The 13,833-nt window shown below is 34.5% G+C and overlaps 1 protein-coding gene across 1 annotated transcript in view; it reads left to right on the top strand.

The window, feature by feature from the left end:
- The window catches only part of LOC136036779 (glycoprotein-N-acetylgalactosamine 3-beta-galactosyltransferase 1-like), a 48,972-nt gene extending 39,377 nt beyond the window's left edge, over positions 1–9,595 (top strand). Inside the window, exon 7 of the mRNA XM_065719106.1 lies at positions 9,409–9,595. Within this exon, the coding sequence (XP_065575178.1) occupies positions 9,409–9,537 (129 nt within the window). The 3' untranslated portion in view covers positions 9,538–9,595. The remainder of the gene's footprint in view (positions 1–9,408) is intronic.
- The last annotated feature ends 4,238 nt before the right edge of the window (positions 9,596–13,833 follow it).

Genomic DNA, 13,833 nt, shown 5'->3' with positions numbered 1-13,833 from the left:
CCTCGTGAAACTGGTTGTATTTTTACTTTTTCTTCGTGAAACTTTCACAATCGAAAATCAAGCAATCCAGCAAGTTTCATGGACAACAATTAGCATGCATCATGTCTCACGAAGAAAAACAAATATGTAAAAAGTTTCACGATGAAAAATATCATGATAAATTATGTTTCACAAAAAAATAAATCAGCATACAACAATCTTCACGAAGAGGAAAATATCAAGATAACTTAAATTTCACAAACAAAATTTATCACGCTACAATTTTCACGAACAAAACCGGTTTCAAAGGGAGACAAATAAATATACAAGTTTCAGGAAGGAAAAAATCCACTCTTCTCTTGGTTAGAAGTCTTGTTTTCTACCACAAAAAGGCTGAAAATACTACTTTGCTGTCGGACAGTCTTTTTGACTAAAATGAATGTCTCTGTTAACTGTTATTTTGCAGTGCTACCTGCACCTTTAGAAACCAACGCGCTACCGTACGGCATTACTGCCTTTGAAACAGGAGGCCTGATTTGTGTATAGTGTTTTCGAATCTATTGACTATCTCATAATTCTCAAACAGGGCCAATGTATGTTGATTTTTTTTCCTGAAACTAATTGTTTGTTAAATTTTTATATACAAGTTTCCTGAAGAAAAAATATAACAAGTTTCTCGAAGGCATGAATCAAGATACATCAAGTTTCATGAAGAAATAATTTACATGCAACAAGTTTCACGAACAAAAATCAGTACTAGTCATCTGTCACGAAGAAAAAAAACAACTTGCAAAAAGTTTCACGAAGAAAAACATCATGATAATTTAAGTTTCATTAAAAAATAAATCATCACACAAGTTTCTCAAAGAAAATATCAAGATAAATTAAGCTTCAAGAACAATAATCGGCACGCAGCAAGTTCAACGAATAAAATGGGTTTCAACAGGAAAAATTCAAATTACACGCTTCACGAAGAGAAAAAACATCATGAAATTTCTTATGAAGAATAAATAAAAATACAGCACGTTTCTCAAAGTCATAAATCAAGATACATTATGTTTCTTGAAGAAATAATACACTTACAGCAAATTTCACGAACAAAAATCAGCATGCATCAAGTTTCACAAAGAAAACACCAACATGCAACAAGTTTCACTGAGAAAAAATGTTATCGTAAATTAAGTTTCATGAGCAAAACATCATCACACAACAGATTCTACAAACAAAACCAGTGTCACGAGGAGAAGAAAATCAACGTGCTAGTCTCATGATGAGAAAAATCAACATAAAGCATGTTTCATGAAGAAGAAATAAAAATATAACAAGTTTCTGGACAAAATAAAGCAAGATACATTAAGTTTCCTGAAGAAATAATCCACATGCAACAAATTTTTACGAACAAAAATCAACAAGCATCATGTTTCATGGCGAAAATACAATATACAACAAGTTTCAAGTAAATCAGCATACAAAAAGTTTCTCGAAGAAAAAATTAACATAAAATATATTTCACGAAGAATAAATCAGCATGCAATAAGTTTCACGAAAAAAAAACATCCTGTAACATGTTTCATTAAGAAAAATATCATGATAAAACAAATTTCACGAAAAACTCCACGTAAAACAAGTTTCACGAAGAAAAAACAGAAGTACAACAAGTTTCACGAGGAAAAATTAACATTCAACAGGTTTCACGAACAAATATTCAACCTACAAAATGTTTCATTAACAAAAAAAAAATCAATATCCAACTAGTTTCAAGAAATATTAACGTAGAAAAGTTTCACGAAGAGAAAAATCATTATGCAACATTTTCCACGAATTAAATCTCAACATAAACAAATTTCATGAAGACAAAAAAAAATACAAAAAGTTTCCCGAGGAAAAAATTAACATAAAATTAGTTTTAAGAAGAAAAAATCGATATACGTTAGTCTTTATTGAGCATTCTGACATATTCAGTTGATTCAAGAAACTATACACCTATTGAGCTTCCTGTTCCAGAGGCAGTAATACCTTACAGTAGTGTGTCGGTTTCTAAAGCTGCAGTTATCCGTACAAAGTAACTGTTAATATTGACATTTGTTTTAGTCTAAAAGACTGTCCCACAGCAGAGCACCATTTTCAGCTATTTTGTGGTGAAAAATAAGAATTCTACCCAAAAGAAGTCCAAAAAAGCTACTGTGTGAAAATTCTAAGATAATTAATTTATATGTAATTATCGAAAACAATACGCGTATCCAGCATCGAGTTTCAGAGGCTGTAGTGCCGTACAGTAGCGCAATCGTTTCTAAGGGTGCGGGTATTCCTACAAAATGACGATTAACATAAGCATTTATTTTAGCTAGAAAGACTTTCCCACAGCAATGAGGCTGTTTTGGCCATTTTGTGGTGAAAAACAAAAATTCTAGTCAAAACTATCAAAAAAGGTATCTTGTGAAAATTCTGAGACAATTAATTGATTTAAAGGTGTCGAAAATCCATACTCATATTGAACCTCGAGTTTCAGAGACAGTAGTACCGTGGGGTAGCACATTCGTCATTAGAGGTTCAGGTAGTCCTATAGTTTAAACGCCTAGCATAGACATTTATTTAGCCAAAAAAAATTCCCACAGCAAAGCAGTGTTTTCAGCCATTTTGTGGTGCAAACAATAATTCTTGCCAAAGAAGTCCAAAATCCGAGTGTTTGAAAAGTCTGAGATAGTCGATTGATTTAAAATTATCAAAACCTATACGTATATTGAGCCTCTAGTCTTAGGGGCAGTAATTACGTACGTTAGCACATTCGTTCCTAAAGGTACAGGTAGTCCTACAAAATAATGATTAACGTAGTCATTTATTTTAACCAAAACGATTATCCCACAACAAAACCGTGTTTTCAGGCCGTTTGTGGTATTAAACAACAATTCTAGCCAAAATAAGTACAAACGGCTATTGTTTGGAAATTCTGAGATAAAATTGGTCGAGAATTATTGAAAATCTATATTCATATTGAGCCTCGAGTTTCAGAAGCAGTAATGCCGTACGGTAGAGCATTTGTTTCTAATGGTGCACGTAGTTTTAAAGAATAAACGGCTAACGTAGACATTTATTTTAGCCAAAAAGACTGTCCCACAGCAACTTGATGTTTTCAGACATTTTGTGGCGCTGAGCATCAATTTTAGCCAGAAGGAGGCTAAAATGGTATTATGTGAAAATTATTAGATATTTAATTGATTTAGAACTATTGAAATTTCATAGCATATTGAGCCTCAAGTAACAGAGGTAGTAATGCCGGACGGTAACGCATTCGTTTCTAAGAGTGCAGGTAGTCCTACAAAATCAAAGGTTAACATAGACATTTATTTTAGCCAAAAAAGGTATCCCACAGCAAAGTGGTATTTTTAGCCATTTTGGTGAGTAAAATATCAATTCTAGCCAAAAGAGGTCCAAAAAGCTATTGCGTGAACATTTTAAGATATTTAATTGATTTAGAATTATCGAAAAAATATACACATATTAAGAATCATGTTTCAGAAGCAGTAATGCGGTACAATGGCACATTCGTTTTTGAAGTTATAGGTAGTCCTACAAAAGAAACAGCTAACATATACATTTACTTTAGCCAAAAACACTGTCCCACAGAAAAGGGGCGTTTTAAGCCATTTTTTGGTGCAAAACAACAATTCTGCACATAAAAGCACATACAATTAGTTTCAAAAGCAAACAAAAAATCAAAATACATTGGCCTCGTTCAAACAATATGATATTGTGAATTCATTCAAAAAACTATACATATATTGATCCTCCTATTTCAGAGGCAGTAATACCGTACGATAGCGTGTTAGTTTCTAAAAGTGAGGGTAGCCCTACAAAAAGACGGCTAACATAGACATTTATTCTAGTCAAAAAAACTTTCCCACAGGAAAGCAATATTTTCAGCCGTTTTGTGGTGCAAAACAAGAATTTCTGCCAAAAGAAGTCCAAAGAAGCTATTGTGTGAAAATTCTGAGATATTCAATTCGTTTGGAATTATCTAAAAATAATACGTATATTGGGCCTCGAGCCTTAGCAGTAGTAATGCCGTACGGTAGCGTATTTGCTTCTAAAGGCACGGATAGTCCTATAAAATATCGGTTAACATAGACATGTATCTTAGTCAAACAGACTTCTAATAGCAAAGCGGTATTTTCAGCCATTTTGTTGGACAAAACAATAATTCAAGCCAAAAAATGTCAAAAAAGCTATTGTATAAAAAATCTGAGATGGTTTTATAATTGTCAAGAATCCATAAGTATATTGAACCTCGAGTATCAGACACAGTAATACCGTGAGGTAGCCCATTTATTTTTAAAGGTCCAGGTATTCCTAGAAAACAGCAGTTAACATAGGCATGCATTTTAGCCACAAAGACTGTCCTACAGCAGTGTCGTTTTCAGTCATTTTGTGCTGCAAAACAGCAAACCTAGCCGAAAAAAGTCCAAAAAGCTATTCTCTAAAAATTCTGAGATAGTCAATTAATTTAGAATAATAAAAGATCCATTCTCATATTGAGCTTCGAGTTTCAGAAGCAGTAATGCCGTAAGGTAGCGTATTTATTCCTAAGGGTGTAGGTAGTCCTACAAAATAAAGGGTTAACATAAACATTTGGTTTAGTCAAAATGACTTTCCAATAGCACATACGTATCCATGATCTTTCTCCGAGTAAAAAACGCAAAATTTTTTATTTTTGCCATATTGGAGCTTTTTAAAACGTAAAATAAATTATAAATAAAGCTTTACCTCTAATAACAACCTTCCCCCTGTGAAATTACCTGCTAGTATGGTATAGCCCTATATTGTCAAGGTGGCACGAATATGCATAGTGTTGGCTCTAAGAAACTTAACATTTTCATAAAAAGCTCTCAGAAATAACTGAATGTAAAAACTTGTCTCTGTTTCTGGCAGGTGCGTCTAATAGAGTAATTGTAATGATGCATTTTCATTAAGAAATTCTTTGGTCCTATATTCAAATCCTAATGCAGACAAAAAATCTTTAGATTACAAAGGTTCCGTGAAAAAGTGTCTTGAAAGAAAATAAAATCTCAAAGAAAAAAAAAACACACTTGAAAGAAAATGATATCCCGAAGAAAAAAAAACAATTTGAAAGAAACAATTAAATCCTGAAGAAAATTAAAATCTTGAAGGAAGAAGTCTATTCAAGTATTACGTAACACGCGTTTATGCGCCGTCATTACGTAACATCTGACATTTGCGCTACCAAGTCTCGTATGATTACGTCACCCCCTTAAATCTATCAAATCCGGGGATTCCCCGCTTGACTAGCAGACTTTAACAAGTCCTATTACGTAACAAGCAGCAGTGTCTCTTAGAAAACATTCCCTATTACATAAAAACAAAAAGTAAACATTCCCTATTATGTAGCAGCCAACAGTAAACACCCCCCATTATGTAGGTGTACTATACCGTTACAGGTGTGCTATAGTATTGTGCATGACCCGAGTGCGCTTAATTACGCCTTGAGGGGCTAGTAGCTCCAGGTTTAACCCCTGTGGCTGGTTTTAAAAGCGGCGACGCCTAGCTCCTAAAAAAAAATTATTGTTAAAATTTCTATGAAAATTTTTATTTTTAAAACATGCTATAAGTAGTAAAATATTCAAACAATCTGGGGAATGAACGTTTTACTTGAAAAATGTTATCTTCAAATAAAAATGGACCACTACAGAGGAATCAGTTCCTAAACCAAACTATTGCAGTCTTCCATCTACAACTATTTTGGGACATCCTCTTTACTAGTATAAAAATTGCATCAACTTCCACATGATTCAAGTATGTATAGACTCCAACATTTTTACGACTCCCCCCAAAGTTCTCTCATTCGTATATCTCTCCAGAGTTTTTATTTCGGTGACCCCCCCCCCCCCCCTAAAAAATCAATTTCTCCCAATTGGACCACTACATTAAAACTAATTTAGTTCAATTAGATAAACCAAAGATATTGTTAAGCCATTGGAGAGAAGAAGTAAAATGTTGGAAGGTATCATGGCATTATATTTTAAAGCTAAATGTAACAAATTATGCACCCAAGAATGAACGCACAAAGCAAACCCACGTAAAATTCAATCTGGCAAAATTCCAGTAAAACTTGGCCCATACACAATTGAACAAAGGGTTAGCAAAGGCAAAAAAGGTTGAACAAAGGCAAGACAAAGGGTTAGCACATGAGTATTGTCGTGAGCGCAAGAATTTATAAGATTTCACTATTGCAAGATTAGGAATCAAGAAAGTAGCAACAGACCTCCAGTGCTTGTGACGGGACCAGACGCCATGAAGATTTGACTCTAGAAGCCTCTGATCTTCCATCAATTGAAACAGCTGCAAACTTGAAGCAAGAAGAAAAGTCTGCCCTAAAGGCAAAATTTAGGATCTGAAATGAGATACAGTGCTTACATTCAAAAAGTTTTGCCAGGAGGACTGACACGTGGAAATGGACATGCTTTGCCTAACATAAGTGAAATTGGGGGAAAAAGTGCCATTGAAACTTAAAACGAATAAAATCATTATTTTGTAGTTTATGGAGCAACCGTCAACAACATTAACTTAAATAAATGACGAAAAGGCACTACGGTCAATAGAGTCAAACGCTTTTATAACATTCAAAAATACAGACGCGAACTTAAAGCCAATATCCAGCGATTCATCAATAAATATTTTTAAAAACAACATTTTCTTTTTCGGCATTCCATAGGGAAACCCAAATTGGCTAGGATGAAATAATAATTTTAGTTGTAGAAATTCAGTATTTTTGTGTAAATTAGTACTAGCACAAACAGTGCTAACATATTAGATATAATTAACAGCATTGATATTGGTTGGCAATTTCACACATATATTTTTATCTCCATTCTTAGACATATTTACCACATGAATTATTTTCAGTCGTAAACATTGGCATCCATTCCATGAGCTATTTTCAGATCATCTGGTAAACTCAACTCAATAATGAATACAAAAATAATAAACAAAATGACAAAAAAATTTGGACAATGAAGAAGTCCAACACCACTGCGGAAATCCTCATGAATTTTACTGTGGTCTCAAGCTTAGTCAAAGTCACTGTTCTTAATAACGCAGACACTTTAGCCAGCTCGTCGAGCAATCAAACAGTTCGTCGTAACGAACTGTAGTAAGGAGCGACCCGGCTCAATAGAAACCAAAACTCTAAAAAAAGGAATTTTGATACCAATAGTTACATCAAAAGAATTGCATTTTAATGCTGATTTTAAATATATAAGTTTCATCAAGTTTAGTCTTACGCATCAAAAGTTACGAGCCTGAGAAAAGTTGCGTTATTTTAGAAAATAGGGGGAAACACCCCCTAAAATTCATAGAATCCTAACGAAAATTACACCATCAGATTCAGCGTATCAGAGAACCATACTGTAGAAGTTTCAAGCTCCTATCTACAAAAATGTGGAATTTTGTATTTTTTGCCTGAAGGCAGATCACGGATGCGTGTTTATTTGTTTTTTTTTTGTTTTTTTTTCCCAGGGATGATCGTATCGACCCATTTGTCCTAGAATGTTGCGAGAGGGCTCATTCTCACAGAAATGAAAAGTTCTAGTGCCCTTTTTAAGTGACCAAAAAAATTGGAGGGCACCTAGGCCTCCTCCCACGCTAATTATTTTCCCAAGGTCAACGGATCAAAAGTCAACGGTTATTGGGAAGTGTACAGGCGTTAACGGGAGGATTTTTTGGCTGGGGGGAGGGGTTGAGAAGAGGGGGATATATTGGGGGAACTTTCCATCGAGGAATCTGTCATAGGAGAAGAAAATTTCCATGAAGGGAGCGCAGGATTTACTAGCATTATTAAAAAAAAAAAACAATGAAAAAATAAATATGAAAAAGTTTTTTTCAACAGGAAGTAAGAAGCAGCATTAAAGCTTAAAACAAACAGAAATTATTATGCATTTGAGGGGTTCACCTCCTCCTAATACTTTACTCTTTACGCTAAACTATTTCTAGTAATTTTAACTATTTATTCTACGGCTTTTGTGATTCAGGGGTCATTCTTAATGAATTGGGACAAAATTTAAGATTTGGTGTAAAGAGAGAGGTACTGACGAGGGTGCGAACCCTCTCATATGTGTAATAAAAACATGAAAATGAAAAATTCTTTACGTAAGCTAATTTATAAGTTACTTATATCTTTTACTAATAAAAAGATTCGTAAAAAATTAAAAGTTCTAGTTGCCTTTTTAATTAACCAAAAAATTGGAGGGCAACTAGGCTTCCTCTCCGCTCTTTTTTCCTCAAAATCATTCGATCAAAATTATGAGAAAGCCATTTAGCCAAAAAAAAAAAAAAAAAAAAAATATGCAAATGCCTCTGCGGAGAGCCAAAATCAAAACATGTATTGATTCAAAAACGTTCACTAATTAAATAAAAAAACAAGTTTTTTCAACTGAAAGTAAGGAGCGACATTAAAACTTAAAACGAACAGAAATTACTTCGTATATGAAAGGGGCTGCTTCCTCATCAACGCCCCGCTCTTTACGCTAAAGTTTTTTACTGTTTTAAAAAGAAGAGTTGAGAGAAAGAGTCAAACTTTAGCGTAAAGAGCGGGGCGTTGATGAGGAAGCAGCCCCTTTCATATACGAAGTAATTTCTGTTCGTTTTAAGTTTTAATGTCGCTCCTTACTTTCAGTTGATAAAACTTGTTTTTTTTATTTAATTCTTTGTAAGGATAATTTTTTATGCCTACAGGATACTAGCAGATCGTCTTTAACTACTTCTGTAAGATATTTCCACCCGTTATTGCTAGCTTGATTGTCCGATTGAGGATCCAGAAAGTCAGCAATAGTTAAAACTGCCTAAGGGTCAACTACTGATTTAATTTATCTCTGCATTTTTGCTAGGTAATTAAGTTCATTGTTGTAATTAAGTTGTTTACTTTCTTAAAATAACATCAAGATTCTTATTATTAGACTTATTAGAGACTTTTCATAAAGTGCATATGTTTTATCCATCAAAGTAGGTAGAACTTCCGATACTCGTGAATTCTTTGTAGCATGAAGACGTTTACGCTGTTGTTTCAATTTTAGATATTTATATTGAATCTGAATTAATTTTTTAAACCCTTTCCAAACTTGTCACTAACTCCACCAGTACCTTCAAGTCACTCAAATGAGTCATTCGCAAGTTTTATTGTGTATTTTCATAAAGCTCTCTTAACTATTATAGGCTCCTTAACTTCACTTAGCCTACATCATTCATTTGTGTATAACAAATGTTGGGACATATATTGGCACAAAAATACCATTTATATCCAAGATTAACAGGCAGGTAGTATTTTCCGGCTAGCTAGTTCAAGAAAAGTAGAATAAATGATATTCGTTTTATTTTAACTGCCTTGCTTCTATGTGAAAGTAAGACAGGATCTTATTTTAGGACTGGACGGCTCCACCTCCACCAGACCCAGAAGGAAAAGAGGCACCATGGATTGGGATAAGATCAGAGCGTATCAAAGCAAAAGAACTTGAAAACAAGAATACCAAGAAAATAGATAAGATGCAGTGACTTTACTGTTTCTTTTTGTGGAAACATCAAATTTTATAGACCATTTATGATACCGTCACCTCTTTTAATCTTTTGCATCACTAACTCAGCATTCAAAAGTTCAAACGAATTAATCTATACGGTTTTGCACGATGCATAACTATAATGATTTTAAAGCAATAGGTCGAATTTAACCATATATGCACAGTCTTCATGAGCAGGTTACGTTATTTCCTCTATAATACTGAGTTTTACATATCTTACCCATGCAATCAGCTCTAAAACTAGTATAAGCCATCAAATATAGACAGATTTGTAAGGTCCATGATCGATCCTTCAAATTTTGACTATTAATATAGCCAGCCCTGAAAAACAGAAAGTAAGAGCCAGGGTAAGCTCATCCCAGATAGTCCTAAGCAATATATGTGTCCGAAGGAGTGCCGCACTTTTTGGTTTTAAGTTACTTTTCCTGAGTCAGAGTCAAATAGCAACTATTTTACAACTGCAAGTTTATTCTAAGATATTTAAAAGTTTGGTTTACGATGGTCTGTAGCTCGCTGTTTAATCAATTTTGGTTCAAATTCAACACCCTCTCCCCTTAATACTCCCTGGAAGTTTCAACTTAATATCCTTAGTCGTTCCTGATATATTGCAGACACGTCCTTTTGACAACCTAGATGTATAGTGACCTTTGATTTGATTGGACATCCCACTCCAAATTCCCTGTAATGTATAGCCTTTTTGGAAAGAAATTAAAATATTGCTCTATGTACTATAAAACAATACATTCCCATGCATTCTGGTGCAAACATAAAAAGGCAAGACAAGCCATAAGCCCCACCATGATATTTCCTACAGGGGAGGGGGGCAAATGCTACTAGGAACTTTGTTTTGACCAATTATAAATGCTAACATTTCTCTTTTTCTGTTTATATAAATTTTGATGTGTTTAAAAATATTATAATAATGTATGTATTTATTGATGAGGGAATGCTATTGGAATTGTTGTGATGCCTTGAGCCACATAGAAGATCAAAAGTGACACAGGATTTCCGTCCTTATTAACAGTAATACCCCTCTGTCCACCTGAAATTTTGCAATAGAAATCTTATTAAGGACTTATTGAACAAAAATATTATTCTTCGCAAATTTTGCCCACAATTTAAATTGCAATCCAACATTCTAGCAGATTATTGATGCATACGTTTTAACAAAAATAAACCAGGGTCTAAGGGGCCGGTTCCACACGTTATATTTTGGTTGGGCCTGTGTATGATTTAGAAAACAATCATAAATTGAATAAAAAAAAAGAGAGAGCAAAAAACTAGTTTTGTCAGCTAAGGGTAAGGAGCAGCTTTGAAACCTAAAATGACCAAAAGTTATTCTTTATATGAGGAGGTTGTCTACCTTGAAGTTTGATTTTTTGTCCCGATTCTTAAGAACACTTACAAAAACACAAGCGCCATTGAATTGGAAAAAGAAGATTTCTCAAAGGACTAAAAAACTTTACCTTAATGAGCGGGGAGCTGAAGACGGTGGAGTCCCCTTCTATACAAAATAATTTCAGTTCGTTTTAAGTTGAAAAGTTCATCCATACTTTTAGTTGAAAAATCTTTTTATTTGTTTAATTACATTTCATGAAACGGTATAGTTTCATGAACACGATACTTTTAATAACGCAGAAAAAACGGTCAATATTTCAAGACTCTTCGTCTGGTTTTTGATGCGTTGCAAAGCTTAGAGACAAATATTTTTTGAAAGGTAATAAAAAATGAAAAAAGTAAAGTAATTACAAAAAATGTACAAAACAATGGCCTACTTATGAAAAATAAAATAGGAACTCCTAGTACTCAGCTCTATTGAGTGGGAGCTAGCGTTTTCCCCGGATAGTGCCCGTAAAAAAATTTCTGCATAATGCCCCACCGGATAATTCTCCCCCGAAATTCCCCTTCATGCGCAATTGAGCGGCTATGGAGAAAGTACAAAATAGGTATATCAAAATGTCGATCGGATGTCCTAGGGCGTAACAAAAGGACCAGATATCAAAACAGTTTTAGGACAAGTGCTAGTTTGTCCCCAGTCACTTCCAACTTATAAAAATGACTAAAACTCTCAATTTCCGATCTAATCAGCATCTTCCAAAATTCTATAACCACGAAGGGGAGGCTGAGGAATAGGAAAGGATAGCCCCCCTTCTAAACAGAATAAATTCTACTAATTTGAGGTGTAATGTTACTGTTTAATTTCATAATAACAGCATAGACCAGAAATATTCCCAGAAATCAAGAGGGATTAAGTATCAGTATCTACCACAACCCCCACCCTTTTCTAGAGCTAATTCTGCGTTTACCTGGAGGCTCAATGAGAGCTGGGATGTTTTGACATTAAAATGCACCCTTTGAGGCACCTTCCACCTCCCCAACAATAATAAAAAAGGATCCGGGAGGGCGTGGTTGCCCTCCGATCACTTTTGCATCTTAAAGGGGGCTCTGAAACTTTCGATTCCCAACTGAATGAGCCCCCTCCAAAGTTTATACGACTACCCTTCCCGTTAAAACCTTATATATTAACAATGAGCAAGTTACATAGCTTACAGCCCTTACCCCAATGACTGGAATGGGGAAGGGGGGTGCGTCAAACCCAGAGGCATAGTTGTTTGACCTTTGGGCAATTTTGAAAAAAATGGCTATTTCAAAATTTTGATTGGATGTGTTAGGAGAAAAAACGGTGTCGGAGGTGGCTTGCTGCCCTCCAATCACTTTCGGTTCTTAAAGTGTTACTCTTAAAAGTTCTCTTAAAAGTGTTACTAGAACTTTTACTTTGCAATCAAATGAGCCCATTCCGAAGCTTATACGATCACCTCTTCCATGAAGTGCCACTGGTAAAAAATAAATAAATAAATAATAATACATTGAACTTTTATAGCTCTTTACTATAGGCAACGCTATAGAATTGCCTCTGACTTAAACAGGTGAGTAAAACTTACAACTCCTCTTCAAATGAACATCCGAAATTATCCAGGGGGAATGCGAGGGGGGGGGGTATTTTTCACGGGGGGGAGTTTTCGGGGAGGGGGGGTCCACAAGGGAAATTCTTGGGGGGACGCCTGGACCCTATTGAGCAATGCCGAAGTGCTGAGCGGACATTATTGAAAATTATTGATATTTGTGAACACTGATATATTTAACACTTTCAATCTCGTTACTTTGTAAGGCATTGAAACTAATATTAAGGAAATCAAATAAAAATTCCTGATATTGGGCGTTAATGAGAAAGGCTATAAAGGTTGAACATTTCTTAGTAATACTAATGTTTTTAATCTAATTTTGAATACAAAACGATATATTTCACGGCTTTATGCTTTGTAACTATAATAAAAGCTTTTTCAAAGTCTACAACTAGATCAGTAAAATTGTTCCAGGTAAGAAAAAAAAATACATAACATAATAAAAAAAAAAAAAAAAAAACACACATCCGTTTGAAAGGAAGATATAACTTTAAACATTTTTATTATAGTGGCTTCAGATACCGGCTCATGTGTATTCAGGATTGCTCAATATCACGGCGTATTTTTATAGAAATTGCCCCCTTTTTAAGTTATTTTCCTTCTTTTTCTATAATCATGCAAACTATATTAAGTAGAAATAACTTGGGAAGTTTGAACTTCAAACGGGAAACAAATACATATTTAGAATAAAATTCTGATTATTTTATTTGATGTTATCAATATTTAGGTACTTATGCTTTCGTTATTGATCGCTATGGACTTACCATTCATTACAAAACAGAATTCGTTTTTGTTTTTTACTCCAATCAAATCATATGGAAAAAATGTTTGTGAAAAACTGAAAGAGGTCATTCAGCTGCACGTTAGAATTCATTACCCCTATTAAGGGTCAAAATCTATTGGCAGGCAGCCAACTATGGGCCAACAGATTTGTTCATGGTTTTTCCTACTTTGCTCGCTTCTCTTTGGTTTTCTCATATGGCCCCTCCTGCGGACACGTTGGAGAGGATTTTGTTTTTTTATTCGTTCATGTAATTGTAAACAATTAACTCATTTCCATCCTATTGATCCTATTTATTAACCCATAGGTGATCAAAAGGAGGACATCAAACGTTAGATAACAGGAACAAAACCAGTCTGGTGCACCAGCCACTGACGAGAAACTGAAAAAAGATTCCTGAATGGTTTTACCTACAGAAGATTTTTGCCAATGGACCACTGGAGTTAAAGTTGGACTTACATAATTTTGATTGTCCTTGCCTTCTGTGTGTGCTTCGTGTAGTGCCGACTTCCGATTCTGGTTTTGCAAC

Source organism: Artemia franciscana, chromosome 16, assembly GCF_032884065.1.
Source record: "Artemia franciscana chromosome 16, ASM3288406v1, whole genome shotgun sequence".
Lineage (NCBI taxonomy): Eukaryota > Metazoa > Arthropoda > Branchiopoda > Anostraca > Artemiidae > Artemia > Artemia franciscana.
The sequence above is the reverse complement of the archived record's forward strand: the minus strand, read 5'-3'. Positions and strand labels throughout refer to the sequence as shown.